Here is a 25,359-nt window from a genome sequence, read left to right as displayed (position 1 = left end):
GGTGCTTCGGCTGCGACAAGATGCCCGAGGGCGGCACAAGCTCACGCCTCCCTAGGAAGGGTCGTTCGTCATCGCCAAAGTTCTGAAGCCCGGAACGTACAAGCTGGCCAACAGTCAGGGCGAGGTCTACAGCAACGCTTGGAACATCCAACAGCTACGTCGCTTCTACCCTTAAGATGCTTTCAAGTTGTTCGTATACCTCATTCCCACGCAAAGTTTAGTCATCAAGGAAGGGTCAGCCTTGCCTCGGCAAAGCCCGACCCTCCCTCGGGGGCTAAAAGGGGGGAACCCCCTCTGCGTCAAAATTTTCCTCGGAAAAAGATCTTTTCTGCCAGAATGTCTTTCGTGCTTTCCGACTATTTTGAAAGTGGATCCTGAAAACGATGGAGTACACGTAAGCAGCCAAGGCTGACCGAGCCGAGGGATTCCTACGCCTCCGGGATACGGATACCTCACTCATCACCTTCTGCGATAAGTAACTCGCGCTCGGATAGGTGATTCCGCGGACCGAACAAGTCTTCACGCTCGAAAGCTCCTCTGCCGAAACGATTCTTCGGGCCTTCTCGACTGCGTCGGTGATAGAACCCTATGGACGAGTAAGAGTGCGCGTAAGCGGCAAGGCCGACCGAGCCGAGGGATTCCTACGCCTCCGGGATACGGATACCTCACTCATCACCTTCCATGAAAAGTAACTCTCGCTCGCACAAACAATTCTGTTACCGACAAATAAGTCTAGATACTCGAAACAAGGGGAAAAGAAACGCAGCTTTACAACACGACGATGGTGTGTTTGGGCCTCGGCGGCCGCAGAAAACACACACTACAAGATAATCCGATCCTGCAGGCTCGGATCTTGACAATTGAAGGGAGCAGCAGCACCCTCGGCGTCAACTACACCTTCGGCGAGGTCCGACCTAGCCTCGGACGGCGACGCGGTCGGAGGATCTCCACCCCGAAGGACGACATCAGCACCACGCCCGGGCCATCGCCGCCAGGGTCTTCTCCAGGAATCCGGCTCGAGCAGACGGCTCGGCCGATCACCACGAAGCCTCAGCCAGCTGTCCCCCGAGGACATCAGTTCGGTTTGTGGCCTCGGTAATTCAACTTCGGCGTCGGTCCCGCCAGTGGACGACCCGGCCAGGCTCTGGCCGACCAAGTCTTCTTTTTGACCCGACTCAGCCTCTGTCCGTGCTCACACCGCTACCTTCGGCTTCGGCTCATCGAAGAGCAGCCGAGGGTTCATTTGACTAAGCAAGAGAAGCCTCGGACAGCAAGGCTGACCGAGCCGAGGGACTCCTACGCCTCCGGGATACGGATACCTCACTCGTCACCTTTGCACGAGGCAACTCACGCTTGGTGAAGCGGTTCAGATAGCCGACAGGCGAGTCTTAGTGCTCGAAATGAGGAAAAAACACGGCTCCGCGCCAAAAATACATACATGTTCAGGCCCCGACAGCCGCAATGAACAAAACACCGGCATTCAAGGTGCCATTACAAACGGAACTCCGGTTCCGTCTCCGCAGGTACGAACAACCCCACACGATAGGGGGGCCTGCGGAGCAACAGAAGGCCGACGGATGGCTCGCCGTCGCCCGCTCCAACAGCAGCGACGACGACGACTTCTGCTCTGGGGGGCCGAACAGCAGCAGCGATGACCTCAGGGCGGATGCTGCTGCCATGAGGCCCTCGCCCATGCCCTCACTCGAGAGGCAAGGACGGGCAGAAGGCCGTAGAGTTGGAGGTCAGTCCGTGGGCGGCACCGGCTATCTCGTCGGCGGAGAAACCTCTTCCGGCTGCTGTGGCGGAAGGCGGCGCCGGGAGCGGCTCCGAAGCCACTCGGGTCAGAGAGCCAGGCACGCGGTAGCTGCCAGCGCCACGAACGGCGAACACCCTTCCCCCCGATCACTGAGGGAAGGAGCGGGCCGCCGCCCGCGTAGGGACCGACCCCAACTCAGCGCACTCCCCTCCCCAGCACTGATGATGAAAATCCTTGAAGCCGGGGGAGGGGCAGAGGCCGCAGCCCGGCTTGCTTTTCCCCGCCATCGAACTAGAGGTCACCGTCTTGGGTGACCACCGGCGAGGGGGTGCAGCCGGACTGCCTGATGAAAATCCTTGAAGCCGAACGATGGCTGAAAGGTACCAACTTCCACGAAGTTGCGTTCCTCCAACGACAAGGCGGAAGGATTGCGGGTGTTCCCCATCCGGGGGCTCGGAAGGTGGAAAGACACGATGCATAAGGGAGCGCAAAGACATGGTCGCCTTTAAAGGGGGTCACCCTCCTTTTAAAGGCAACTCTCCCTACTTGCGTCCCCAGCCGTCGCGGGCTGAGTCTTCTCCAACACGCTCCAAGGTCCTCCCCTACGGCGCGGGGGCTGGGTCCCACGCGTCATGCAGGCTGGCCCAGAGCAGAAGAAGCCAAACCGCCGCGCGCGGTGCATGCAACTGCCCAGCGGTTACGAGCATTCCTCCACTTTCGCCCAGACCGGCGGGTGAAAGGGCGGACAGCCATGCAGTCGGCATGCAACCGCGCCAAGTGGGCGCACCCCTTCGACTCCAACGCGCCTAGCATGGAGGCCCAGGCCCGCACGTCACGCAACCGGCGCGCCAGTTGCTACGTGCGAGCAGCCGCGCCGCCCCTCGCGCCACTACCACACCTCCTCGACTGCGGAACCAGTACCGCGATTCGAGGCAACCCTGCGTATGACCCAACAGTGCCAGCCAGGCGCATCGATCACGGGCCAGTCAGCCGCGGGAGAAGGCGCGACGGTCGATGCGGCCAAAAATGGGCCGACAGTAATGGCGGTGGCAGGCGGGCAGAAGCAGCGGTCACGTCGTCAGCCAAGCTCACGTCACCTCGTGGGACAGCGAGAGAACCCTCTCTCACGGCGTGAAGACGACACGCCCGTGTTCCGTTCCTCGAACGGCCCGCGCACGCGCAACGGCTGCCCCGCGAACCACTTGCCCCGTCGCATTAACTCCACGGTGGGACAGGCGGCGCCTCTGGCAGGAGAAGCGAGCGACGCTTTGCCTTCGCCATAATGACCGCGTCAAAAAAGGTATGCCACGTCATTCGATTTCGTATCCTTTTCCTTTTCCTATTTCTCTCTCTCACAACAGGGACCGGGAAAGGGGGATACCCCGAAAAGGATCCTTCTCTGTGAAGGAAACAGGCCCCGAGCCTCCCTACTGATCAGAGGTTCAAAGACTGGCCCCTCGGAGGGGTTTAACAGCCGCCTCAGAGCGCTTGGGCTCTGCGCCCACTACTGGTCAGAGGTTCGAAGGTCGGCCCCTCGGAAGGGTTCAACGGCCGCCTCAGGCCACTCGGGCTCCGCGCCCACTACTGATCAGGGGTTCGTAGGCTGGCCCTCGAAGGGTTCACAGCCGCCTCAGACACAGAGCGAGGGATGACCCTGGGTACGTTCGATACATAACCAAGGCTCGGGCTACGCTCCCGAGGTACCCTAGGACATTTCTGAGACCAGCGGGAACGATCTTGTAATGGAATCCCATCAGAGGGAGGCATCGAGTCCTCGGACCCCGTCAAAAGGGGACCGGGTCCGGCAGATCACCCGCAGGTACTTTTGGAGCGCGCCTCCGGGCCTCTAGCCGACCCCTAACAAATGGGGCACGGGCGTCCACTCGGATTACCCGTCAGCAGCTCGCTGGAGACACCATGTTCGGCGCCCTCCAAGGGCAACATGGCGCTTTCCCCCCTCCTCCTTGCGGAAAGGCGACGCAGGGGCGTATGTAAAAAAGTCGAGTCTGTCCTTGACCGTCCTCTCGCCCTGTGCAGAGGCTCGGGGGCTGCTCTCGCAAACCCGGCTCCGGCCAAACCGTTGACAGCGTCAACATACCAGCCCGAGAACTTGGGACCCGACCGTGCACCCGGGCTACGACCAGCTCACATGAGGGAACGACCAGACCGGCCGAAACATTGTGAAATGCATTAAGACCTCGAAGGAGTCAAACCACTCCTCCGAGGCCTCGGGGGCTACACCCGGCGGGTGCGCTCGCGCGCACCCACCGGAACAAGACGCAACCGAGAAAGGCTGGTCCCCTTGCAAAAAAGTGCGACAAAAGCCTCCAAGCGAGTATTAACACTCCCTTCAAGGCTCGGGGGCTACTGTCGAGGACCATAATTAGGGGTACCCTCAAGACTCCTAAATCTCAGCTGGTAACCCCCATCAGCACAAAGCTGCAAAGGCCTGATGGGTGCGACTAAGTCAGGGATCGGTCCATTCGAGGGACGCGATCACGCCTCGCCCGAGCCCAGCCTCGGGCAAGGGCAGCCGACCCCGGAGGATCTACGTCTCGCCCGAGGACCCCCTTCAGCAACGGACACACCTTCGGCTCGCCTGAGGCCCAGTCTTCACCAAGAAACAACCTTGGCCAAATCGCCACGCCAACCGACCAAATCGCAGGGGCATTTAATGCAAAGGTGGCCTGACACCTTTATCCTGACGCGCGCCCTCCAGTTGACAGAGCCGAAGTGACCATAGTCACTTCGCCGCTCCACTGACCGGCCTGACAAGAGGACAGCGCCGCCTGCGCCGCTCTGACTGTTGTGCCACTCGACAGAGTGAGGCTGACAGCAGCCAAGTACGGCCCTAGGCGCCATGGGAAACTCCGCTTCGCCCGACCCCAGGGCTCGGACTCGGGCTCAGCCCCGGAAGACGACGAACTCCGCTTCGCCCGACCCCAGGGCTCGGACTTGGGCTCAGCCCCGGAAGACGACGAACTCCGCTTCGTCCGACCCCAGGGCTCGGACTCGGGCTCAGCCCCGGAAGACGACGAACTCCGTTTCGCCCGACCCCAGGGCTCGGACTCGGGCTCAGCCCCGGAGGACGACGAACTCCGCTTCGCCTGACCCCAGGGCTCGGACTCAGCCCTGGCATCAGCCGACGGTCTCCGCCTCGCCCGACCCAGGGGCTCGGATTCGACCTCAGCCTTGGGAGACAGACTCGACCTCGGAGGAGCCTCCACCTCGCCCAACCCAGGGCACGGACCGACCACGTCAACAGGAGGCGCCATCATTACCCTGCCCCAAGCTGACTCAGGCTACGGGGAACAAGACCGGCGTCCCATCTGGCTCGCTCCACTATACGAGTAATGATGGCGCCCCGCACGCTCTATGACGACGGCGGCTCTCAGCCCCCTTACGGAAGCAAGAGGACGTCAGCAAGGACTCGACAGCCCCGACAGTTGTCCTTCCGCCGGGCTCCGGCGCTCCTCCGACGACCACGACATCACACGAACCGGGTGCCAAAACCTCTCCGGCTGTCACGATGGCATGTACTTAGGGCGCTAGCTCTCCTCCGCTAGACACGTTAGCACACTGCTACACCTCCATTGTACACCTGGATCCTTTCCTTACGCCTATAAAAGGAAGATCCAGGGCCCTCTTACGAGGGTTGGCCGCGCGGGGAAGGACGGGACGGCGCTCGCGTGAGGCCGCTCGCTCCCGCGTCGACGCTTGTAACCCTCTACTGCAAGCGCACCCGACCTGGGCGCGGGACAAACACGAAGGCCGCGGGATTTCACCTCTCACGCCTGTCTCCCTCCGGCTTCTTCCCCCCTTCGTGCTCCGTCTCGCGCCGACCCATCTGGGCTGGGGCACGCGGCGATAATTTACTCGTCGGTCCAGTGACCCCCCGGGTTCGAAACGCCGACAGATAGGTATCGTTGATGCTGGATCCAACAACTCAGATTTAAAAAGAGACGTGGACCACCTCAGCGTGGACCTTTGCGTCAGCCCTTAATATATAGAAATATATAATTTCATCTCTTAATTATCACTGAGCCGCTGAAGGATAAGTGAATCTGTATGTGCGCTATTCGTTTTCTGCTAGCAATTTCTTTCTTTTTTGTTAATTTCTAGCTACTTCTCCAAATCTGCAAATTTTAAAGAGAACAGGGGCTATATAATGCCATAACTGGAGACACCGAAATAATTGTGTTTTTAATGGTGCTCACCCTAGTATAGTTAGATTGCTTGCCTTACCTGGTGATGAGTTTAATATGTGGTGTTTTGTGGGGGCAAAGATTTAACTCTTCTTTCGGACCTGGCTTTGTGTTCAACACCGGTTAGGGGCGGATGTGCCTCTTGTTGGGTGCGTGTGCGCTTGAGTGCTTTGTTAGATCCCTGTATGTACTGTGTTCTGTATGTTTTTTTTCTTCTGCTAATGAAATGATACGTCTGCGTGTTCGAGAAAAAAAATGCCATAACTATGAAAAACATGGCAATGGTGGGGATTCAGAGTTTGGTGCAGGCTGGCTGGCAAATGCGTGAACCAATAATTACTACGAAGATTGAAAGATAATGATAGCAACTAAGTTTGGAATTGCCTACAGTACCCATGGATGGAAAATGAGGATTCTAGCTAGTTCCTCTAGGAATCTGAGCAAACCTTACATTATGATCAGACATGATAACATGATGGATCGTGTGCAGTTTCGTCTTCACATGGCTAGGGTTGGATTGGTGGGGGGGGTCCGTGAAGGGCTGTTCGGTTGTGCTAATAATGATGAGCGAAGATGCAGTCTGCCATCAATAATCAAACAGCTGTCAAGACAAGATGCAGCCAACGCACAGCCATGTTCAGGTCAGATGCATGAGTATTTGTCAGTAGTGCTAGATCATTCAGAACAGCACATATATATATTATAGTCTCTGCAAGACTGCGTTATTATCTGATCCATTCATCATTCTCCAATAACTTGACTCTTCAGGCACCGAAAATTTTAATTTGGAGCTTAAAAACATTTATAACTCATTTGCATTGGTGTGGTGTGCATGATGCGGTGCTACACAGCATCATACATGCATGTACAACTAGAGGCTACACGTCTTCCCACTGGATACCCTAGTTACTAGCCAGTACGTACATTACTAGTGCTGGAAGATAAGTAGTAGCCAGCAGGAAAAATAGAGACCAAAATCATGGCAGGGAAATAAGAAAATTTGACAGATGGGAATTGCTTGGTATATTTATGTGTGTTGGAAAATTTGTTGCGGTGCAGAGTGGCGTGGTTGCATTGCATCGATCAGATGTCTGCCACCGGCGCCATGTAGTCGTGGTTGTATGACGAGTCCATCTCGTGGACGACGAGCTTCGTGGCCGTGACCCGCGCGGCGGTGGCGTTGTTGAAGAGGAAGACGCCGGCGTTGGCGTAGATGGCCTCGGTGGGGTAGACGCGCGATGTGGCGGTGGACCTCCCGCCCTGCGCGAAGCTCTCGACGATGGAGTGGTCGACGAGCACCCGGAGCGAGAGCGTGGCCTCGTCCTCCAGCACGGGGACGGCGCTGCCGACGACGCGCTTGACGATGTCGGTGGCGCTGGAGGAGCGGGACTCGTCCTGGCAGAAGTGCGTGGCGAGGGAGCCGTCCAGGCCCTTGGCCACGTAGAAGTAGACGGCCGTCTGCTCGCGGCGGAGGCGGCGGTCGGCGAGGACGAGCAGGCCGAAGGGCCCCAGCGCGCCGCGGCCGGCGGCGCCCCCGCTGGTGCTGCAGTTGTAGCCCACGTCCGCCTCGTTGAGCGACATGACGGCGCGGCGGTCCAGCTGGAACTCCGCCTCGATGTCCAGCTGGGTGGCGCGGCGGAGGTTGAGCGGGAACACGGAGCCGTAGTCGATGGTGATGCCGCTGAGGTCGGTGGAGTTGGTGCGCAGCGTCTCCACCTCCTCCACGGGCCACTGCAGCAGGTTGCTACCCGTCTTGGTGTCCAGGAGCACCGTCCGGGGGATACCCTGCAATGCAATGCAATTATTCAATTATTATACAAGCAGACAATGCCGCCCTTTTCCTTGTTGTCTGTACTAATAACTAAGCCAGTAGTGCTGCAAAGGCACATGGTGGCACATGAATATCAACCACTAGTCTAATCCAATACAGCAGCTAGCTAGTAAGTAGGTACCAAACAGCAACCAACGACAGCTAGTGTGATGGTAGCGTGTTAGCTAGCGAAGCAAAAAGTACCTGCAGCGACGCCCATCCCTTGGACACGTCCGCGCGCTCCGAGTCTGTCTCGCCAACCCATCCCCACAGCACGCGGCGGCGCTTGGCCGGGTCGTAGAACGTCTTGGACGCGTAGAACTTGCCCCAGTCGTAGCGCAGGCCGATGCCGACGTCCCTGCCGGCGTCGATCGGCGTCCAGGCGTTGGCGGCCGCGTCGTACCTCCCCAGCGCGTAGTAGTCGTGGCGGTCGTCGTCCATGCTGGCCTTCATGACGTGCAGGACGTCCCCGGCGACGGCGCCGTTGCTGGCGATGGCGTCGGACATGTCGACGCCGTTGGCCGACGCCCTGCCTCGTGTGGCGACGGGGTAGAAGTCGATGCACTCCCACATGCCGGTGCCGTCGACGCGGTGGAGCAGGCCCGGGAGGAGCTCGAAGTGCACCAGGTCCGTGGTGCGGTAGACGACGGCGATGCCCGCGTGGCCGTCGTCGTCCTTGGAGCCGATGACGACGCGCCATGCGCCGTCCGAGGGGTCGATCCAGGCCGTGGTGGGGTCGCGGAAGTCCTTGGGCCCGATGCCCGGGGGCGGGTACAGCACCGGGTTGCCCTCGTACTTGGTCCAGTTGGTGAGCAGCGGGTCGGCGTCGTCGGCGGGCACGGCCAGGCACTGCACCTGGACGGAGGCGTTGGTGGAGCCCGTGTAGAGCATGGCGAGGCGGCCGTCGGGGAGCGTGGTGGCGGACCCCGTCCACACGCCGTTGGTGTCGTACCACTGGTCGGGCACCATGGCCAGCGGGAGGTGGCGCCAGTGGATCAGGTCGCGGGACACGGCGTGGCCCCACGCGATCTTGTTGCCCCAGATGGCGCCGTCAGGGTTGTACTGGTAGAAGAGGTGGTACCAGCCCTTGTAGTACACGGGGCCTGCAAGCGTATAATTTACAATTTATTATTATTATTACGAAGCGACGACGACTTGGACCAAACAAGTCAGGCACGAGAAGGGCAGAAAAACAAAAGAAGAATACACAACGGTAGGCCTGGTGGTTGGGTGGAATCCCGGAGGGCCCGGGGGTATCTGGAATTTGTATGTGGATGAGAAAGAAAAAAAAAAGGGAAAAGTGAAGAGAAAAAAGGGAAAAGTGAAGAGAAAAAAGGGGCCCGCTGAATAATTCGTCCATGCGTGTGGGTCCCAGCGCCTCGTTGGATGAAATGCACGTGAAAGGAATCAAATGCGTGGACAATTAATTCGTTCATATGGTTCAAATCGATCTAATCCATAGTCGTTTGGAAGGGGATGTTGAGTTGGGATGCAACCCAAACCAAATGCAGCAGCGCAGCAGCAGCAGAGAGAGAGAGAGAGAGACAGAGAGGATCGTAACGTACCATTGGGGTCGTTCATCCAGTTCTTCTGCGGCTGGAAGTGGAATCCCGTGCGCTGCCACTGCAGCATCGCATTGCTCCACGGGAAGGCGTTCCCGCCGGCTCCACGGAGCCTGCCGCCGTCGTCAGACGCGCCGGACGTCTTCTCGGACACGCCGGCCTCGGGGCCCCTGCTCCTGCTCGGCGTCGGCGACGAGGCCGCCGACTCTGTCATCCCCACCGCGCCGGGCCGGCTACCGACGCCGACGAGCGCGGCCACGGCTAGGAGCAGCGCGGCGGAGAGCACGAGCGCCGCCGCGCAGAGGGGCCGCCGCCTGCTCCGCGTCCTGCCGGTGCCGGAGACCTCGGCCGACGCGGCGTCGGCGGCCGGCAGCGGCGTGTACGAGTAGGGGAGCGGCGTCGCATCCGTGTCCCGGGTCTCCATTATTGGCGGCGCACACGGGAGTTGCGACGAGGTCGATCCCGCGCAGTGCGGCGAGTCTGTTGGACTCGATTTTTCTAATCTAAAAAAAACTAACTGGAACCTCTGCTGGTGGTGTTGGAGATGCAGATACAACTACGCATTGGGCGAGGGGTGGGATGGGAGAGAGAGGGCATTGCGGGATCGTATTTATAGTGTGGTTGGGATCGGTGCCTCCGCTTTCCTCTCCTCTCCTCCAGCCTCCAAGCCTCCTTCCTCGCCTTTTTCCAAGGCCGCTCTCGGCTCTCGTCACGGGTCGGGTCGGGTCGGGTACGGAGCTGATGTTGAATTTTCACATCCGGATCCGATCTGCCCTGCCAGCCCATCTGTCCAGCACATGGCACCGCCCCATTGGACCAATTATTTCTTCATCTGTCATGTGTTTCCTGGGCCCCGGCCCGTGTTCTTCGATCCCCATCACCGTCTCCATATATGCCACGGTGTCGAATCTCAAGGACCCTGCTGAACATATCGTTATGAACTTTGTTGTTGTTGCTGCTGTTGTTTGCATTATTATTATTATTTTTTCTTTTATATTGATAAAATGGAACGTAGTTGCTTTACCGAAATCGCGTTCTTAGCCGATACTCGGCAAATGTTATTTTACACTCGACAAAGTCTTTGCCGAGTGTAACACTCAACAAATATTTTATCGGCAAAAGATTTTTGCCGAGTACTTTTTCGGACACTCGGCAAAGACTTTGCTATAGATGGCCAGTAGTGCCGCCTTAACCGGGCCGGCACGAGGCACGACACGGCCCACCGTGCCCAAGCACGGCACGACACGACTAGAGGCGGGCCCGTGCCGGCACGGCCCGACCTCTAGTGCCGTGCTTGGGCCGAGTGTGGGGTACGGTGGGCCGGCACAGGCACGACACGATTAGGGTTTAGGCACGGTTAGGCACGAGCGTAATAACACATACCCCCTCCCCCGTCCCTCACGTCACTCTCTCTCTCACTCTCACAACTCACTCACTCTCTCTCGAACGCTCCGCGACTCCTCGGCTCCTCCGCTCCTGACGACTCTTCGGCGATTTGGAAAGCGACGCCTCCATCCTCTCCCTCACCGCCTCATATGGTCCTCTCCCTCTCCGGCGCCTCTGCTGGTAACACTATCCTCTTGGCCGGTTGTGCTCTCTTGCTCGTGTCGCCTCTGGATCTAGTTCGAAACCCTAAGTTTGGTGCTCTGATCTTGAACTTCTGTTCTTCTTCTGGTCTCTCTCCCGGTCTCCCCTCTACGGCTCCCTCTCCCTATAACGCTGCGTCGGTGCGTAACCCTAACCGTGCTTTAACCCTAATCATCGTGTCGTCGGTTCTTCTTCCAACCCCACTCCATCTGCTTCTCTATCTAGACACACTTCAGCTAGTGCTTTGCTGCAAGCAGCAAGCAATTGTGCATCTCTTGGGGCTGGTTCTGAGTTATCAGCATATTTGGATAGTGATACTGTCCAGAAATATGATGATGACTTTAATCTGTTGATGTGATGGCAGGATCACAAGCTGACCTACCCATCTCTTTCTATGTTGGCTAAGGATGTACTAATTGTGCCTATCTCTACCATTTCATCAGAAAGTGATTTCAGTCTCACTGGCAGGATTATCGAGGAGCGTCGACGTCGACTGACCTCGGAGATGGTCGAGATGCTAACCTGCATCAAGGACTGGGAGGAAGGGAATGCAAGGACCCAACATACTGTTGAGAACAAAGAACTTGAAGACTCATTCTCTGATCTATATCTTGATGATGAACAAGTTCCAGTTGACACTCTAGGGTCCTCTCAATCTCAATCTCAGACACCTACTGATCCACAACCACATGTCCAAGACTGATCTTATTTAGCTAGTTTGCATACTTCAGCTTATGTGCCTGTAAGACTGTAACTAAACTGTACACTGTAAACAATGACTCTGTGATATGTAAGAAAACTAAAAGAGCTGTGGGCTGTACTCTTTTTTCCTATCTAGGGTTTTCTCACAAGGGTGAGTTTTTACCTAGATAGGTTTTTAATGAGGCAGCCATTGCACTAAACAGCTCAGTATTAGGTATTTTAGTATGTTTAACTGTGTGTTTGTGAACCAGTGAATGGATATGGGTTTCTGTGATTTTCTGTTGTAGTGCCCGGGCCGGCCCTGGCACTATGGGCTGGTCGTGCCTGCCGTGCCGGCACGTCACGGCTAAGGACCCTTAGTGTCGTGCATGGGCCTGGGTTCAGGCACTAGTGCCGGGCCGACACGGCACAGTTAATAATCGTGCTAAACGGGTCGTGCCCTAACCGTGCCGTGCCTGGTCGTGCTAGTGTCGTGCCGTGCCGGGCCGCCCATTTGGCCATCTATAGACTTTGCCGAGTGTCAAAAAGCACTCGGCAAATTAAGAATCGAAAAAAATAAAAAAGAACAACACAATATTTTTTTAAATTATATGAACAACTCTCTAACCCTAATCTATTTACCTTACGATCTATATTACCTTACCCATTGCCCTATTATTTTGAAATCAAAGTTATATGTTTTGTGAATGGTGAGATTCGAACTCGCAACCTATCTCTCGTGCATACTCTCCTATACCACTACACTACTACATCAATTATGTCTATATTATATTTTCATTCCCCATGTACTATAACAAACCAAGAGTAATTTGTTTATTTAAGGCACTAAATGAGTTCATTTGAAAATGTGACCAACTATAGAATTGCATAACTTTTTGAGATCTACAAGTTTTATTTTAATAGTTTCTACATTCGAGACCGTTTACAAAATTTGAATTTTAAATTTGAAAACTTCGCACGAATTTTTCAATGATAAGATGATTTCAAATCAAAAGGTTGTCAATTACAAAGTTTTATTACATTTTAAGACCTACAACTTTTATTTTGGTGGTTTTTCCATCCGAGATAATTTGAAAAATTCAAAATTCAAATTTCAAATTTCAAACATAGTTTTGCATAATAAGATGATTTCAAACCAAAACATTGTTAACTACAAAGTTTCATAACTCTTCAATATCTACAACTTTTATGTTGGTGGTTTGTTCTTTCGAGGTCGTTTTCAAAATTCAAATATTAAAATTTTAAAATTCAGACGTAGTTTTCGTTGACAATATGACTTCAAATGAAAAAGTTATCAACTACAAACTTTTATAACTTCTCAAGATCTACAAAGTTTTTTTGGTTGTTTGGTTCTTTGTTCATCTCACATGATGGTTCTAACAATATGCACAAATTCTATATATCTCTCTTGTAGTTTCATAAACTATGAGAGAGATATAGGTTTTATGAAGAAATTTATTTTTATTTTGTCATATGGAAAAATGTTCAATATATAAATTGTACATTATGATGAGTTATACAAATTTGTAGTTGAAAACTTTTTTCATTTGAATTAATTTACTGCTTTAAAATATGATTTTAAATTTGCCTTTGTCTAGTGTTGGAAAAAGCACTCGGCAAAGAACTCTTTGCCGAGTGTCAAAAATAAAACACTCGGTAAAGAGCTTCTTCGCCGAGTGTTTTCTTTTACCGAAGGTTTTTTGCGTGACACTCGGTAAAAAGCTTTTTTACCGAGTGCCTGAGAAAAAAACACTCGGCAAATAGCCAAATTCCGATTGTGTTGGTTGTCACGCATGCCAAGTGGCGCGGCATTGATTGCTGGTCTTGTGACCATGCGTTATTGTTTCGAGCAAGCAGGAAGACAGGCAGGCAGCAGCATCACCATCGGACGAGCTGAGATGAGCTGCGTTTACATACACACAATGCTAGATACAGGCGGCAGGCAGGGCACATGGATGGATGCACATGCATGCATATGGGATATGGCTCGCTCGATCGACGATATGGAGGCGGCGGACTACGGTCGGTGGAGCGTGCATGAGAACACACAACACGCAAACTCATGATATGATCCGTCCATGTTGTGTTGCGAACGCTAGTACATGCATATGCGTATGATGCGTGTGTTTGGAGATCCTTCGTTGCTCTTGTTGCTGAGTCAGCACGCATGTTCATGTTCATGTAGTACAATAATGCAGCAGGACCGGGGAAGCGACGAGCATGAGTAGCAGACAGGATGAATGATACAGTACGGGGAAGGAAGGAGATGCAGATGCAGATGGAGTGTGTGGCCAGCATGCAATGCAGCAGTGGCCGTTGGTGCCAAGTGTGTGGCCGCCACGTCGCCAGGGCCCTCTTTTTTTTTCTCTTTTTTCTTCCAGAGGATTCATCACCCCGGCCGGACCCCAACAGCGATCGATGGCGTCAGTTAGCTGACAATTGTATATATAGTACCACACACACACACACGCTGCGACACGTGGCCACGTCGTATACATGAGCATATATACCGATGACGATGACACTTCCATCCTGCAGTCCATCAGTATACGGCTATATATACACGCTGTTCATGCGTTACTACTGTAAATAAATGGCCAGCTAGTGCACTTTACACAATAAACGAAATATTCTATTAATTCCCGACCATCGTCTGTACGGTACATCGAGCTATGCAACGGATAACGGCGTCAACATCGAGCGCCTCCCTCCTCCTCCTCCACCGTACCTCCAGTTTTACTATGCTCGCCAACTCCTGCTTCTTGTTGTTGTTGGCTTGTCGCCTTCATTCGTCTCTCTCTCTCTCTTTCTATTTCTTTTGCAGCTCAGCTCATGGCGTCGGCAGGCTCCACGTGGACCATAAGCAACGCAATGATCCTTCACTCCTTCAGCTTGTGTGATCGACAATAATAGTCCGTACTGGTGCAGCCAATCCGAGTTTTTCTCAGCCCCTCAAGCTTTAGTTTGCTTGAGGTTAGAGGCCAGCTGGCCGGCTACCCTTTTGCTGTGAGGTGTGAGCCTGTGATGGATCCACCACCCACCGCCCGTCATTTTATCCGTTCTCCTGACGACCTGCCTGGCTGGCTGGCTGGTACGTATATCCAACGCTGCAACTTGAGGCCAGCGACTGACTCGGCGTGCCATGGCATGACATGCATTATTGCTGCCATGTCAGCACGGGCGTGCATTATTGCCGCCATGTCAGCGATGGCAACGCGACAGGCGACAGCGCGGCCGGAGGCCAGTCACATGGTGCGTGTGCGTGCAGTGGACGAGGCAGGCAGGCCGGTTTATTGTTCGTGTCATCGGATGCGTGTCCCTTGTGCCATCATCTCTTCTCTAATAATTACATCTCTCTCTGCGCCACCAGTACAATAATTCTCTGCTGGGGCTCTCATGCCCAGTCTCGCTTCAATAATTCACTTGTTTAAACTGGATTCCTGCGCCAGAGGATCAACATTATTACGAGTTTTATATTATATATTCACGCAATCATTTGTAGAAGATGGAAAGAGCCAGCAGCAGCTACGCTCATCACACACACACTCTCTCTCTCTCTACTGTGCTCTGCGTAGCGTCAGTCAGCACCTCGATCCACGCATGAATCATCTCTTCTAGTATATACCTACCTGTATGCCAGTCTGTCACAGCACTTGAGGACAAGCGCCGGATCTGGACGCTCTCCAACCAAGGCCTCTCCGCCGATGCAACTGTTAACTAGGGTTATGTAGGCAAATACCTGCTTTGCCCCTAAAGGGTCTCACATCTCTATATAAGGAACCTGTACACCACTTCATAATATAGAGATCAGAAAGAGGCCAGAGGCCCAACCCTATATCCAGTGTCTCGTGTGTTTCCTCTGTCGTGCTTATGGAAAGGGAGACGGGTTCTCTACATATTCTTGCGCCTCTACTGCTGACGGGAGGGAAGGGAGCGGATCTGGTGATCCGTGATAACGTAGTTCTCAACACGTTATCAGCACGCTCTACCTCAACGTTGCTACGGAATCGGATCTGCATCAACTCCCCGTCACGCTGGCAGGTCCCTCGGCCTTGCCGAACTGTCCTACGCGACAGGTTTCCCTTCCGTTCTGCATCAAGAAAATACGGTATACAATTTCTTGATTGAATCTGCGATTTATTTTTCAATCGAGAGGAGAACCGCAGAAGATTAAAAAAAACTCCCTGTACGCACGCACCGCACGAATCCACATCGGAAGGAGACCAAATTCTCTCTGCACTCGTCTGTTCGGCTGCGGAGAACCCACGCCCCGTTGGCAAAGCTCACACCTACGTGCTGGGCTGGTGGCCCTGCTGGCCGCACGCCGCGCGAGCCGTGTGAACCGCCCTGCTGACGATCTCCGCGCGCATCGCCCATACCGGTGTGTAGTATGCTCTCTTTGGCGCAGCGACACGTGCTCCAGTTGTCGGCGAGTCTTGCCGAGGGGGATGACGGGATGAGGCCGATTTTTGCTCGCTCTGAGCCACTGCGGCGCTGACCCGTACGGTTAGATATTCCTACTGTGTGGTACGATTGAGCCACACCTGCATGCCGCATTCAACGTTTCCTGGTGATGGCCGGGAATCTAGGCACAAATAAGACCGAGTCAATCAGGCTTTTTATTATTATTATTTTTCTCCTGCCGTCCTGCACATTACGACCGGTCGTTCGTAATTTTGGTAGGATTTTCCCTCATTGATCCATAGTTTGACTACTTTCATTTATGAGCACGTGAATTCTTGAAAATTATAGATTAATGTGTATGGACACTCGAGATTGTTTTAGACTGTAATTTCTATTTTAGATAATTATTTCCCGCAGTAAATAATTAGTAGAAAATTGCATGATTATATATATATATATATATATATATATATATATATATATATATATATATATGAAAATGCCTTCTTGCAACTGATGTGCTTATGTTCATGTATTAATTATAGTATTATTTTTCTGCTTTATTTCCTGAAGTAAATAGTAGAAAATTATTAAATGCATGTGGAGTATATATTGTGTATACTTAAATCGCTCTAAATATTTGCTATGTGTTGAGCCTTCGGACTCATGTCGACCGATTATATTGTATAATGGGTACTCAGACACGCCGATCAGGCTGCGTTGGTAATCGACTTAGTTATGGCATTAGCTGAATATTGACTGCGCCCTGGCAACACGACGCAATATTTGTGCCGTTCGAACTTGGTTGCGTCATGTGATTGCTATGTCGCGCTCTCCATTAATCGGATCGCTCCCGTTGAGTCAGACAGCCATCGCTGAGTCGCGTATTTTTTGCATGCCCTGTAGGCACTATCTGTCTGCCGCAAGCCACAATTGCGCCTGTTGTGCACGTTGCGTGGATTTATCGTGTACCCAATTACCGAGCCATAATTGTGCCTGTTGCGCTTATTATGAAGGCTTGTTGTGTTGTCCTAGCCCTGATGGCTGCACACGCATTAACGCCGGATACGCTTGAGCTTGTATTCGTATGGATTATGGTGGATTGTTCAAGGTCCTGAAGTCACATTATATGCAACCTTCTTAAACAATTTTATTTGGCTCTATATTTTTTTGATTGTGTTGTGTGGCATCATATATTGATATATATCGCCAAGTGGCCATAACAACTGTATCAAGCTCTATAGTGTTTGGAAATCTGGGAAATTAAATTGAAATACAATGAAACATAGATAAATTAATTCTCTGCTCTCACCTCATGCATAAAGTTTTACCCGAAGTAACCCGAAGATATATAATGCATGAAAGCCTTTTTGGCATATAAGACATCACAAGTTGGGATTCTATTAGTAAGCAAAAAGACCTTACCAAATAATTTAAGACCAGAAATCTCAGTCATACATTGCTCAACCAGATGTTAGCACATTGCTCTCTTTGTCGCTGAATGACATGAAGAAAACTATGAGATAAAAGGACATGTAATCGCTAGCAACACGAAGTTGCGAGTATACCGAGAGGTTATTCTAATAAAATTTTCACTATGTTGGTGTGAAAACCATAGTGTGTTCCCGTCGAACCACTTTACTCGTTCTATCTAGGACCTCTATGCTTGTGCCGCATACATCTCTCAGAATTGTAAATACTTATAGTCACTGAATTGACTCGAGATAGTCCTTTGACAAGTTTGGTATACGCTGTAAGCTAAATGGTAAAGGTCGGTCCTGAATGGACACATACCTTGGGTTTATGTAGCCGAACTACACTAAATTCCACCCTTTGGCATGCTTACCTTTATCTACCTCTGATCTACCTGTCGGCGTTTCGAGACAGGGGGGTCCCTAAGCCGACGAGTGAGTGTGCTGCGTGCCCCAGCCCAGATGGGTCGAGTGCGTGGGCGAGCGCGAAGGGGGGAGAGGCGAGGTGGCCGGAGTCGGGCGTGAGAGAGGTGGAAGTCCCGCGGCCTTCGTGTTCGTCCCGCGCCCAGGTCGGGTGCGCTTGCAGTAGGAGGGTTACAAGCGTCCACGCGGGTGAGGGAAGCGAGCAGCCCCAAGAGAGCGCCTGTCCCGTCCTCGGTCCCGCGCGGCCAACCCTCTCTAAGAAGGCCCTGGTCCTCCCTTTTATAGTCGTAAGGAGAGGATCCAGGTGTACAATGGGGGGTGTAGCAGAGTGCTACGTGTCTAGCGGAGAGAGAGCTAGCGCCCTAGGTACATGCCAATGTGGAACCCGGAGAGGTCTTGGCACCTTGCTGGCGTGATGTCGTGGCTGTCGGAGGAGCGACGGAGCCTGGCGGAGGGACAGCTGTTGGAGCGGTCGAGTCCTTGCTGACGTCGCCCTGCTTTCGTAAGAGAGCTGAGGGTCGCCGTCGTCACAGAGCTCGTGGAGCGCCATCATTGCCCATCCGGCGGAGCTGGCCGGATGGGACGCTGGTCTTGTTCTCCGTGTCCCGAGTCGATTCGGGGTAGGACGATGATGGCGCTTCCTGTTGACGTGGCGGGCCTGTGCCCTAGGCAGGGCGACGTGGGGGCTCCTCCGAAGCTGAGGTCGAGTCTGTCTTCCGTTGCCGAGGCCGAGCCCGAGCCCCCGGGTCGGGCGAGGCGGAGATCGTTTGGCCGAGGCCAGGGCGGAGTCCGAGCCCTGGGGTCGGGCGAGGCGGAGTTTCGTCGTCTTCCGGGTCTTAGCCCGAGTCCGAGCCCTGGGGTCGGGCGGAGCGGAGTTCGCCGTCTTCCGGGTCTTAGCCCGAGTCCGAGCCCTGGGGTCGGGCGGAGCGGAGTTCGCCGTCTTCCGGGTCTTAGCCCGAGTCCGAGCCCTGGGGTCGGGCGGAGCGGAGTTCGTCGTCTTCCGGGTCTTAGCCCGAGTCCGAGCCCTGGGGTCGGGCGGAGCGGAGTTCGTCGTCTTCCGGGTCTTAGCCCGAGTCCGAGCCCTGGGGTCGGGCGGAGCGGAGTTCGCCGTCTTCCGGGTCTTAGCCCGAGTCCAAGCCCTGGGGTCGGGAGGAGCGGAGTTCGCTATGGCGCCTTTGGCAAGGCCTGACTGCCTGTCAGACTCACTCTGTCGAGTGGCACTGCAGTCGGAGTGGCGCAGGCGACGCTGTCCTTCTGTCAGACTGGTCAGTGGAGCGGTGGAGTGACGACGGTCACTTCGGCTCTGCCGGGGGGCGCGTGTCAGGATAAAGGTGTCAGGCCACCTTTGCGTTAAATGCTCCTGCAACTTGGTCAGTCGGTGTGGCGATTTAGTCAGGGTTGCTTCTGAGCGAAGCCAAGGCCTCGGGCGAGCCGGTGGTGTGTCCGCCGTTAAAAGGGGGGCCTCGGGCGAGACGGAAGTCTCTCGAGGTCGGCTGCCCTCGGCCGAGGCTAGGCTCGGGTGAAGCGTGATCGAGTCACTCGTGTGGACTGATCCCTGACTTAATCGTACCCATCAGGCCTTTGCAGCTTTATGCTGATGGGGGTTACCAGCTGAGAATTAGGCGTCTTGAGGGTACCCCTAATTATGGTCCCCGACAGTAGCCCCCGAGCCTCGAAGGGAGTGTTAGCACTCGCTTGGAGGCTTTCGTCGCACTTTTTTTGCAAGGGGACCAGCCTTTCTCGGTTGCATTTTGTTCCGGTGGGTGCGCGCGAGCGCACCCGCCGGGTGTAGCCCCCGAGGCCTCGGAGGAGTGGTTACACTCCTTCGAGGTCTTAATGCCTTGCGTAATGCTTCGGCTGGTCTGGTCGTTCCCTCATGCGAACTGGCCGTAGCCCGGGTGCACGGTCGGGGCCCAAGCTCTCGGGCTGGTATGTTGACGCTGTCAACGGTTTGGCCGGAGCCGGTTTTGCGAGAGCAGCCCCCGAGCCCCTGCACAGGGCGAGAGGACGATCAGGGACAGACTCGGCTTTTTTACATACGCCCCTACGTCGCCTTTCCGCAAGGAGGAGGGGGGAGAGCGCCATGTTACCCTCGATGGGCACCGAACATGGTGTCTCCGGTGAGCTGCAAGCGGGTAATCCGAGTGGACGTCCGTGCCCCGTTCGTTGGGGGTCGGCTAGGGGCCCAGAGGCACGCCCAAAAGTACCTGCGGGTGATTTGCCGGACCCGGTCCCCTGGCGACGGGGTCCGAGGGCTCGATGCCTCCCTCCGATGGGATTCCGTTACAAGATCGTTCCCGCTGGTCTCGGAAATGTCCTAGGGTACCTCGGGAGCGCAGCCCGAGCCTCGGTTATGTATCGAACGTACCCCTGGTCATCCCTCGCTCGGTGTCTGAGGCGACTGTGAACCCTTCGGGGGCCAGCCTTCGAACCCCTGATCAGTAATGGGCGCGGAGCCCGAGTAGCCTGAGGCGGCCATGGAACCCTTCGGGGGGCTGGCCTTCGAACCCCTGACCAGTAGTGGGTGTCGGGCCCACGCGATCTGAGGCGACTGTTGAACCCTTCGGAGGGTCAGTCTTCGAACCCCTGATCAGTAGGGGGGCTCGGAGCCCGGTTCCTTCGCGGAGAAGGATCCTTTTTGGGGTATCCCCCTTTCCCGGTCCCTGTTGCAAGAGATAGAGAAAGAGGAAAAAGGAAAGGGATACGAAATCGAACGACGTGGCGTACCTTTTTTGACGCGGTTATTACGGCGAAGGCGAAGCGTCGCGCGCTTCTCCCGCCAGAGGCGCCGCGTGTCCCGCCGCGGAGTTAATGCGACGGGGCGAGTGGTTGGCGGGGCGGCCGTTGCGCGTGCGCGATCCGTTCGAGGAGCGGGTCACGGGTGCACCGTCTTCACGCCGTGGGAGGAGGCTCTCTTGCTGTCCCAGGATGGGACGTGAGCCTGGCTGACGACGTGACTGCTGCGCCCGCCCGCCTGCCACCGCCATTACTGCCGGCCCACTTTCGGCCGCTTTGACCAACGCGCCAGGCTGGCGCTGCCGGGTCGTGCGCTGGGTCGCCTCGAGTCGCGGCATAGGCTCCGCAACCGAAGAGGTGCGACGGTGGCACAAGTGGCGGTGCGGTTGCTTGCATGCAGCAACTGGCGCGCCGGTTGCTTGACGCGTGGGCCTGGGCTTCCAAGCTGGCGTGTCAGTAGTCAGAGAAGCGCGTCCACCTGGCGCGGTTGCATGCCGCCTGCATGGCTGCCCGCCCCTTCCGCCCGTTGGTCTGGGCAAAAGTGGGGGGTTGCTTGTAACCGCTGGGCGGTCGTGCGCACCACGCGCGGCGGTTTGGCTTCTTCTGCCCTGAGCCGGTTTGCATGACATGCGGGACCCAGCCCCCGAGTCGCAGGGGAGGGCCTTGGAGCGTGTTGGAGAAGACTTAGCCCGTGGCGTCTGGGGGCGCACGTAGGGAGAGTTGCCTTTAAAAGGAGGGAGACTCCTTTCAGAAGGCAACCATGTCTTCTTCCTCCCTTATGCGTCGTGTCTTTCCATCTTCCAAGCCCCCGGATGGGGGGTATCCGCCGCCTTTCCGCCTCCTCGTTGGAGGAACGCAACTCCATGGGAGTTGGTACCTCTCAGCCATCGTTCGGCTTCAAGGATTTTCATCACGCAGCCTGGCCACGCCCCGCCACCGGCGGTCACCCAAGATGGTGACCTCCAGTTCGACGGTGGGGAAAGCGGGCCAAGCCGCGGCCTCTACTCCTCCCTTGGCCTCAAGGATTTTCGTCATCCAGGCCAAGATGGAAGATGAGGCGAGTCGGAGGGCTGCCCCCGCATGGGTTGGCTGCCTTTTTCTTCCCCCCGCGCCTGGGGGAGAATGACGTCCTTGAGTCCCACGGGGACTTCCTCCAGCCATGCCGGGATAGGTAGGGCGCCAGTGGCCCTGGGTCTCCGTCTCCCGGCCTGAATGGCTGGTTCTCGTCCTCAGCGGGGGAGAGCCCTCCTGTCGTGACACCTGCCCCAAAGCTGCTGCCTAAGCCGCTTCGCTGCCCGGGGCGGGGGTGGTTGTCGTCGTGGTTAGAACGGGCGGCAGCGAGCCGCTCATCATTCTTCTGTTGCTCCGCAGGCCTTCCCCCTCGGAGTGGGGTTGTTCGTACCTGCGGAGGGGAACCGGAGTTCCGTTTGTAATGGCACTTCGAATGCCAGTGTTTTTTGTTCATTGCGGCTGTCGGGGCCTGAACATGTATGTAATTTTGGCACGGAGCCGTGTTTTTTCCTCATTTTTGAGCACTAAGTCTCGCCTATTGATTATCTGAACCGCTTTACCAAGCATGAGTCGCCCCGTGTCAAGGTGACGAGTGAGGTATCCGTATCCCGGAGGCGTAGGAATCCCTCGGCTCGATCGGCCTTGTTGTCTAGGGCTCCTCTAGCTTAGTTCAAGAGACCCCTCGGCCGCTCTTCGATGAGCCGAGGCCAGGGGTAGCGATATCAGTATGAACAGAGGCGGAGTTGGCTCGAGAATGGGAACCTGGTTGGCCGGAGCCTAGCCGGGTTGTCCGTCAGCGGAGCCGACGCCGGAGTCGATCAGCCGAGGCCTCGGGTCAGGCTGGCGCCCTTGGAAGATGCTTGGCCGGGGCCTCAGGGGTAACCGGCCGAGCCGCCTGCTCGGGCCGGATTCCCGGAGAAGTCCTTGATCGCGTCGCCGTCCGAGGCTGGGTCGGACTCGGGTCAGGCTGGCGCCCTTGGAAGATGCTTGGCCGGGGCCTCAGGGGTAACCGGCCGAGCCGCCTGCTCGGACCGGATTCCCGGAGAAGTCCTTGATCGCGTCGCCGTCCGAGGCTGGGTCGGACTTTGCTGAAGACGTCGTCGATGCCGAGGGTGCTATGGCTCCCTTCAGCATGAAGACCCGAGCCTGCAGGATCAGATCGTCTTGTAGCGTGTGCCTTCTGCGGCCGCCGAGGCCAGAAAAACACACCCTCGCCGTGCTTGCAAAGCTGCGTCCTTTTTCCTCTTGTTTCGAGCATCTGGACTCTCTGTCGGTAACAGGGATGTTTGTGTGAGCGAGAGTTGCTTCTCGCGGAAGGGACGAGTGAGGTATCCGTATCCCAGAGGCGTGGGAGTCCCTCGGCTCGGTCGGCCTTGCCGCTTACGCGTACTTTCACCCGTCCATGAGGCCCTGTCCCCGACTTAGTCGAGAAAGCTTGAAGGACTTGCTTCGGCAGGAGAGCTTCCGAACGTGAAGACTTGTTCGGTCCACGGAGTCGCTTTATCCGAACGCGAGTTACTTATCGCAGAAGGTGATGAGTGAGGTATCCGTATCCCGGAGGCGTAGGAGTCCCTCGGCTCGGTCAGCCTTGGCTGCTTACGTGTACTCCGTCGTTTCCAGGAACCGCTTTCCGAAGTAGTCAAGAAGCACGAAAGAAATCCTGCTAAAAAGAGATCCTTTTTCGAGGAAAAATTCGACGTAGAGGGGGTCTCCCCCCTTTTAGCCCCCGAGGGAGGGTCGGGCTTTGCCGAGGCTGGGCCGACCCTTCCTTGACGACTAAACTTTGCGTAGGTGCGAGGTATATGAACAACTTGGAAACATCTTAAGGGTAGAAGCGACGTAGCTGTTTGATGTTCCAGGCATTGCCGTAGATCTCGCCTTGATTGTTGGCCAGCTTGTATGTTCCGGGCTTCAGAACTTTGGCGATGACGAATGGCCCTTCCCAGGGGGGCGTGAGTTTGTGCCTTCCCCGGGCGTCTTGCCGTAGTCGAAGCACCAGATCGCCCACCTGGAGGTCTCGGGACCGGACCCCTCGGTCGTGGTAGCGTCGCAGGGACTGCTGGTACCGCGCCGAGTGTAGTAAGGCCCTGTCCCGAGCCTCCTCCAGCTGGTCCAGCGAGTCTTCTCGGCTAGCTTGGTTGCTTTGGTCGGTGTAGGCCCTCGTCCTCGGGGAGCCATATTCCAGGTCAGTGGGCAAGATGGCTTCGGCCCCGTAGACCAGGAAAAACGGCGTGAAACCCGTGGCACGACTCGGCGTCGTCCTTAGGCTCCAGACCACCGAGGGGAGTTCCTTCATCCATCGCTTGCCGAACTTGTTGAGGTCGTTGTAGATCCGAGGCTTGAGCCCTTGTAGAATCATGTCGTTGGCACGCTCTACTTGCCCATTCGACATGGGATGAGCCACGGCGGCCCAGTCCACCCGGATATGGTGATCCTCGCAAAAATCCAAGAATTTTTTGCCGGTGAACTGGGTACCGTTGTCGGTGATGATGGAGTTTGGGACCCCGAAGCGATGGATGATGTTGGTGAAGAACGCCACCGCCTGCTCGGACCTGATGTTGTTCAGGGGTCGGACCTCGATCCACTTGGAGAATTTGTCGATGGCGACCAGCAGGTGCGTGTAGCCCCCGGGCGCCTTCTGCAAGGGACCGACGAGGTCTAGACCCCATACAGCGAAAGGCCAGGTGATGGGTATCGTCTGCAGAGCCTGAGCGGGCAGGTGGGTCTGCTTCGCATAGAATTGGCACCCTTCGCAGGTGCGGACAATTCTAGTGGCGTCAACCACCGCCGTTGGCCAGTAGAAGCCTTGCCGGAAAGCATTCCCGACAAGGGCTCGAGGCGCTGCATGATGGCCGCAAGCCCCCGAGTGTATTTCTTGCAGTAGTTCCCGACCTTCGGCGATGGAGATGCATCGCTGGAGGATGCCCGAGGGGCTGCGATGGTAGAGCTCCTCTTCATCGCCCAGCAAGACGAACGACTTGGCGCGTCGCGCTACCCGCCGAGCCTCGACTTGGTCGGGGGGTAGCTCTCCTCGACGGAGATATTGCAGGTACGGGGCCTGCCAATCTCGATCAGGCGTGGCCCCGCTCTGCTCTTCCTCGACGTCTAGTGTCTCGCCCTCGGGGGCCGAGGGTACCTCGGGCTGAGCCGAGGGTACCTCGGGCCGAGCCGAGGGTGCCTCGGGCCGAGCCGAGGGTGCCTCGGGCCGAGCCGAGGGCGCCTCGGCCTGAGCCGAGGGTGCCTCGGGCTCGGGCGCGTCGTCGATCTTGACAGAGGGTCGATGCAGATCCCGGGAGAAAACGTCCGGGGGGACCGTCGTTCGCCCCGAGGCTATTTTAGCCAGCTCGTCTGCGGTTTCGTTGTAGCGCCGAGCGATGTGGTTGAGCTCGAGCCCGAAGAACTTGTCTTCCAGGCGCCGAACCTCGTCGCAGTAGGCCTCCATCTTCGGGTCGCGACAGTGGGAGTTCTTCATGACTTGGTCGATGACGAGCTGCGAATCACCGCGGGCGTCGAGGCGTCTGACCCCTAGCTCGATGGCGATCCACAACCCGTTGACCAGAGCTTCGTACTCGGCCACATTGTTGGACGCCGGGAAATGGAGGCGCAGCACGTAGCGCAGGTGCTTTCCAAGGGGCGAGATGAAGAGCAGGCCCGCGCCAGCTCCTGTCTTCATCAGCGACCCGTCGAAAAA

At 55.8% G+C, this 25,359-nt stretch overlaps 1 protein-coding gene and 1 long non-coding RNA gene across 2 annotated transcripts; one reads left to right on the top strand and one right to left on the bottom strand.

The window, feature by feature from the left end:
* Positions 1–6,717: 6,717 nt before the first annotated feature.
* LOC542324 (invertase 2) lies at positions 6,718–9,975 on the bottom strand. Its single transcript, NM_001305860.1, has 3 exons — positions 9,337–9,975; positions 7,976–8,874; positions 6,718–7,746 (listed from the first exon to the last, which is right to left on the bottom strand). The coding sequence occupies exons 1-3, from the start codon at positions 9,755–9,757 to the stop codon at positions 7,045–7,047; spliced, it is 2,022 nt and encodes a 673-aa protein (NP_001292789.1). The 5' UTR covers positions 9,758–9,975; the 3' UTR covers positions 6,718–7,044.
* Positions 9,976–10,761: 786 nt separating this feature from the next.
* LOC109939494 (uncharacterized) lies at positions 10,762–11,893 on the top strand. Its single transcript, XR_002261959.2, has 2 exons — positions 10,762–10,899; positions 11,389–11,893. It is a non-coding gene; the product is annotated as an uncharacterized lncRNA (long non-coding RNA).
* The last annotated feature ends 13,466 nt before the right edge of the window (positions 11,894–25,359 follow it).

Source organism: Zea mays, chromosome 5 (assembly GCF_902167145.1).
Source record: "Zea mays cultivar B73 chromosome 5, Zm-B73-REFERENCE-NAM-5.0, whole genome shotgun sequence".
NCBI lineage: Eukaryota > Viridiplantae > Streptophyta > Magnoliopsida > Poales > Poaceae > Zea > Zea mays.
Note: the sequence above shows the minus strand (reverse complement) of the source record. Positions and strands in the feature narration are given on the sequence as shown.

Excerpts from the sequence above, each read along its gene's own strand:
- LOC542324 (NM_001305860.1), bottom strand. The coding sequence starts at position 9,757 with ATGGAGACCCGGGACACGGATGCGACGCCGCTCCCCTACTCGTACACG. Across the intron at positions 8,875-9,336 it reads CTGGATGAACGACCCCAATG|GCCCCGTGTACTACAAGGGC; the intron begins GTACGTTACGAT and ends ATACGCTTGCAG. Across the intron at positions 7,747-7,975 it reads AGGGATGGGCGTCGCTGCAG|GGTATCCCCCGGACGGTGCT; the intron begins GTACTTTTTGCT and ends ATTGCATTGCAG.